Raw genomic sequence first — 5,877 nt, forward strand, 5'->3', positions numbered from 1 at the left:
TGCGCCCTCACGCCTCCGCCCTGGGAGCCGCCATCTTGCCACTTCCCTTCGCCCGGCCGTCCACGGGCGTCAATAGCGACTTTCAGCACAAAACAAAGATGGCGGTTGAGGCCTCTGGTGAATGCCCGGATGAGGATGCCTCAAACGAGCTCGGCCCCGCCCCCCCTGGGAACATTCCCCCGGGTCGCTTAAGGAACACACGCCCGAGGAGTTGCCTCTAACTAGCAGTGGACACAGGGCATAGGCTGCTGGGGACGGCCGACGGGAAACGTTAGAGCTGCAGCTTGGGCCGGAGAGTGGACATGTTTCCGCTCCCCACACCCAGGGGCCGCGGGAGAAGCGGCCCAAGACACGCCACGGGGGGAGTCGGAGGCGGGGCGAGTGGGCGGTGACGTAGCCGGCTCCCAGGCTCGCCGGCCCCGCCCCCGAGCGCCGGCGCCACCGCCCGCGCTCTAACGAAAGGAGACGCGCCGCGCGCCCGGGCCCGCTCCCCGTCCCCCGCCCCGCCGGCTGCAGGGCGGGCGGCCAGGCCGGCGGTACCCGAACCGAGCGGGCGGGCGCGGGAGAGCTCCGTGTCGCCCCGCGTCACCTCGCGTCACCCCGCGTCACCCCGCTCCGCCTGCTTCCCAGAGCCCGGCGCCCCGCCCCGCGCGCAGGCGCCGGGCCGCTTCTCGGGTCCGCCCTTTCCCGAGATTTGAATTTTCCCCAGCCAAGATAGAGAGGCAAATACCCGGATGGTGATCGCTGGTCTTTTCGCGCCAATACTGTAAGTTCTCGCGGCAACCTTAAGAGGTGGGTACTGGCATCGCCCCCATGTGCCAAATCTTGCAGGAGGCCGGCCGGTGGCTGCACGGTCATCTGCACTGGCAGACTCAGGCTGTAGTGCAGGGGCCCTGAGCTGGTGTCTGTGAGCTTGAGGCAACCACAGAGGATTTTTCCACTTTCTCTCAGCTTTATTTCATTTTTATTTTCACCAACCCCGAGTTGAAATTTGGCGTTTCCCGCAACTACGAATATAGGCCACAGAGCACACACAGAGTGTTAGCCTGGTGGCTTTGTCACCAATGGAAGTGACACCATTTCAGATCACTTAGCTTTTGTTGTAGTCATCTTGAAATGAACTCAAGTACGAGACCTGCCCGTACGTCCTGTAATTTACTTTACTTACCAGTAAAGAAGCACATATATTACCATATCACACATTTTCCAAAATATTTTCATACCATCTCTCGACCTGTAAAGTTTATGTTGTAACTCTGTTTCTATGTATTTGGAAGCATTTGTTTGGGAAAGGCCACAGAGACCTGTGGCGGCCAGAGGACAAGAGCCCTGGCCTGTATATGGGTGTGCCGCCAATTGCCCTAAATGACCTTGGGTATTCACCTCCCCTCTATGGCCCCGAGTCCTTCCCCGTAACATAAGGAAGGTGAGCTGCTGGTTTCCAAAGACCTTGACTGAATTCAGCAGTTCTCTCCCTGGAGTTCAGGAGTCACTGGAGTTGTTCGAGGCTTCTTGGGTATCCAGGTGTCCCAGAGTGACCTCACCTGCAAGGGATGTCCCACATTACAGCCCTCAAGCTGGCACCCCCTTATCTGCAGAAAGGCAGCAAGGGTGGTCGGGACAGTCAGGGACACGACAAGCGGTGGTCATAAATGCTACAGGGAAGAAGCCAGCACTGTGACAGGTGATAGTGGCTCCTGCATAAATGCATATAGCCGCGGGAAGCAGGGGAGAGTGAGGAACATGTGTTAACCCCTTAGCCAGGATATCGTCCTGCTTTGCAGAACTTCTCCAAGAGACTCCACAACTGTGGGCCAGTGCCTTTGGCCTTTGTGTGCCAGGTGCTGGGGGAATCTGTAAAGAACTTTGAGGGTCATGTCACAAGGGTCATGGCAGTTCAGGTGTATGGAGGAGCTAGGCCATAAAGTACCCAGCCTGGTCTCCTTGGTGGACTTGGGAAATTGGTTGGATGACATGTCACTTTCAGCTTGCACAAGGGCTCGGGTGGACTCTGCCCAGCAGCCAGAGAGAGGAGTCACTCTCCACGCCCTTCCTGGACCTTCTCTATCAAGCTGACGGTGTTTTGCTCCTGTCCCCGGCTCTTACCCGTGCTTGCTGGCAGATGGGAGGGTCAGGCTAGCGCAGGTCCCAAAGGCCTGGCACTTCATGCCACAGAGCCGGGCCCCAGATAGGTGCAGGTGAGCTGTCCCGGCTGGAGTCAGCAGCTGAGTGGGAAAGCCGCTGCAAGAGAATGGCAGCCGAGTGGAAAGTGTCAGCAGACGTGAGGCAGGAGGGAAGGCGGCCTGCAGAATCTCACTCTGGGCAGGACAGACCGGGCCTAGGGAGCTTTCAGGACTCCAGCGGGAGGGCACTTGGACGTGTGGCCGAGAGACTGGGACGTGATCACTCGTGGAGTAGAGAGCCAGCCACCAAAAGGTGTTAAGCGGGACTGGCACGATCCATTCCAGGGGCGCTCTTGCGGAACGTGCTGGGCGGGGGGGGAGGCTGTCGTGCACAGACCACATTAGCAGTGGGCAGCCTGGGAACGGGAACCCCGGGACAGACCTAGCCCCCTGGACCCAGAGGCTCTTAGGGAAAGAGCTGGGGCGGGTGTGGACCGCAAGCTGAGGCGGAGGCTCACGCTCAATGAGGAGCTGTAGAGTCAGTATGAGGGCTCTGGTTCACTGGGGGAAATGCTGGGCCCCGTGGTCCTCCTTAACAACGGACCCCCGAGGCAGGACGGGAGCAGGAAAGGCCAGCAGCACCGTCCCCAGAAAATAGAGGTGGCTGCCCAGGGCCACGTGAAAAGCGAAATGGTAATGTGCCAGTGAAAGCATAGGAAGGACGGAGACGTGTGGGCTTTGTGCTTGAATGGCCGTGAATTGAAATTGAGCAGGTATTCACAGAGCTTGGGAAGGAGAGCAGGGAATCAGACCCTGCCCTGCCCTGCCCTTTCAGGGCCTGCGTTGCAGGGGGAAATGGAGCTGTGCCTCAAAAACAAAGGGTGCTGGGGTGCCTGGGTGGCTCAGTCGGTTAAGCGTCCGACTTCAGCTCAGGTCACGATCTCGCGGTCCGTGAGTTCGAGCCCCGCGTCGGGCTCTGGGCTGATGGCTCAGAGCCTGGAGCCTGCTTCAGATTCTGTGTCTCCCTCTCTCTCTGCCCCTCCCCCATTCATGCTCTGTCTCTCTCTGTCTCAAAAATAAATAAACGTTAAAAAAAAAAAAAAAAAACCACAAAGGGTGCTAAGTGGTCTCCGCCTGTAAGAACTTAGTCCACACGAGGACTGCTCCTGGAGGTACTGGAGGCATCGCCATTCTACACGTATGCAAACTGGGGCCCAGACCGGTGAAGGCCCAAGGTCACACAATTAGCAGGTGTGGGGAGCCGGAGTTTGAACACAGGCAGTCCCTCTCTTCCCCACCTGCCTGCCGCTTTGGCTTTGAGTCATTTGCAGAGCGCGGATCCTTTTCTCTGTTCCATGGCAACATGCTTCCAGGCTACTGGGCCAAGTCACAGCGCAGCTGGCCCCAGAGCAGTTGACAGTCATGATAACTGCATGTTCTTTTTAAACTGTCTGCTTCTCCAACTGCAGGAAATGGAAGGTTTATTGTGGGCCAAGGGAAGCAGGGGATTTGGGATGGTGCGGTGCTTCGGGGCAGGGCAGGAAGGCCCACCTGGCAGATGCTCTTCCTCCTCCCGCTGTGCTCTCCCCCCTCCCTTCCCCTCCTCCTGCCCCCTCCCCTCCTCCTCCTCTCGCACCACCCCATCCCTTGCCTTGGATTCTAGAACTTGGACCACAGGGAATGGTGTCAAACTGGGTATTTGGTGAAAAGGGCTTGGGGCCAGCTGGAAACTTCAACATTTATGACACCACTGAGGCAGGGAAGCCCATTCTGAATTGTAACAACAGTCCTAGGAAAGGTTGAAGTGTGTAAATGCAGCAGCTCTAAGGGAAGTAGGGCAGTGAGCCGGGTGTTACAGTACACAGATGAAGGACTGAAGGACGGAGCGCATGGGTGTCGGGAGAGAAAGGCGTGAAACCTCTAGGGGAGATCTAGATGATTCTAGAAGCCATGATTCTGGAAGCCATGAGTAAGAAGGTGAACATGCTGTGGGTAGCGCTTCACTTTTATTTCTGGTTGGTTTTCTTTCTTTCATTTTTTAATTTTTTAAGTTTTTTTATTTTTTGAGAGAGCAGGTGAGCAGAGGAGGGGCAGCGGGGGGGGGGGGGGGGGGGAGAGGGAGAGGGAATCCAAGCAGGCTCCGCACCGTCGGCACAGACTTGGGGCTCGAAGTCAGGAACAGCGAGATCATGACCTGAGCCGGGGTCGGTGGCTTAACCCACTGAGCCCCCCAGGCGCCCCCTGGATGGTTTTCTTTCTAACCACCCTCTTTTTGTAACCACAGAGGAAAAAGGCAGAACGCCCTTCCACTTCTGCTCCCCAGTCGGCGGAGCCACGGCTGGCCCAGCGAGGGGGGCCGGGGCGCGTTGCTTGGCGGAAGCCGTGTGTGTGAGTTCTGACCTGCCAGTCACACCTGCGGTTCCGCATGCAGCCCGAGTCCACGCGGGCGCTGTGCCACGTGGCTGTGGCCAGCTGCTTCTGCCTGGCCGTCGTCTACGCGGGGGTTTTCGACGGCGTCTCCATTCAAGTGGGCTACGAACACTACGCTGAAGCCCCGGTCGCCGGCCTCCCCGTCTTCCTCGCCATGCCCTTCAACTCACTCGTTAACACGGCCTACGTGCTCCTGGGGGTGTACTGGCTGCGGAGGAAGGCGGTTCCCCTGGGGCACCCCGTGCACGTGCGGAGGGTTCGCTACCTGAAGGACGTGTTCGCCGCCATGGCCCTGGTGTACGGCCCGGTGCAGTGGCTGCGGGTCGCCACGCAGACGCACCGTGCCGCCGTGCTGGACCAGTGGCTCACCTTGCCCATCTTCGCGTGGCCCGCGGCCTGGTGCCTCTCCCTCGACAGGGGCTGGAGGCCCGGCCTGTTCCTGGCCATCGAGGGCCTCTCCCTCGGCAGCTACGGCCTCGCCTGGCTGCACCCCTGCGGCTTTGAGGCCGCGCTGGGCGCACACATCGCGGTGGCCGTGGGCCGGGCCCTGCACGCTCACAGGCGCCACGGCGGCGCCTCCTCGGGAAGGCGCTTGGCGCTGGGCGTGCTGTCCTGCGCGGGCTTCGTGGTCCTCAAGCTGTGTGACCACCAGCTTGCTCGGTGGCGTCTCTTCCAGCGGCTCACGGGCCACTTCTGGTCCAAAGTGTGTGATGTGCTCCAGTTCCACTGCGCCTTCTTGTTTCTGACCGGTTTAAACACCGGCTGGAGACTTCCTCCGGATGGGAAGGCGCATTAAAGCGCGGAGAGAAGCCGCTTCCAGCCACCGATCGCCGCCGTGTCGCCGGTGTGAAATTTCCTTCCCGGGTGCGATAGATGCGAGGGCTCTGCGGAGGGCCGTCCCTTCCTCCGAAGCCACGGGCTTCAGTATTTAGGGGTGAGATGTTATGCTGTGTGCCACTTACTTTCAAAGAGATAAAGCAAATAGCTAAGTGCAGGGGGTTCAGGGACTCATTGTCCTGTTCTTGTAGCTCTTCTGTACTTTGAAATTCTTTCCAAATAAAACGTGGGGGTAAAATGAGCCCGAGAAATCCATCACTCTCACGGTGGCAGGGGAACGTTTGTCTGCAATGGCTTCGCGGTTCAGGTCACGTCCGTGGGCTGCTGATGGGGAGACTGAGTCACAAACCCATGCTGAGCAGACCGATGTGGCATCAGTGACGGCCGTGCTGACAGCAGGTCACACGGAAGGAGCCACGTCACCGCAGACCCTTCACGGAACAAGACAGGGCCGTCCGGATGAAGAAACACAGATGTCAAAAGTTGA

At 58.9% G+C, this 5,877-nt stretch overlaps 1 protein-coding gene across 1 annotated transcript; it reads left to right on the forward strand.

Annotated features, from left to right (window-relative positions):
- Positions 1 to 513: 513 nt before the first annotated feature.
- On the forward strand, positions 514 to 5,513 carry TMEM187 (transmembrane protein 187). Its single transcript, XM_049644485.1, has 2 exons — positions 514 to 792; positions 4,408 to 5,513. The coding sequence occupies exon 2, from the start codon at positions 4,549 to 4,551 to the stop codon at positions 5,347 to 5,349; it is 801 nt and encodes a 266-aa protein (XP_049500442.1). The 5' UTR covers positions 514 to 792; positions 4,408 to 4,548; the 3' UTR covers positions 5,350 to 5,513.
- The last annotated feature ends 364 nt before the right edge of the window (positions 5,514 to 5,877 follow it).

This window comes from Panthera uncia, chromosome X, assembly GCF_023721935.1.
Source record: "Panthera uncia isolate 11264 chromosome X, Puncia_PCG_1.0, whole genome shotgun sequence".
Taxonomy (NCBI): Eukaryota; Metazoa; Chordata; class Mammalia; order Carnivora; family Felidae; genus Panthera; species Panthera uncia.

Coding starts and splice junctions, on each gene's coding strand:
- TMEM187 (XM_049644485.1), top strand. CDS start 4,549: ATGCAGCCCGAGTCCACGCGGGCGCTGTGCCACGTGGCTGTGGCCAGC.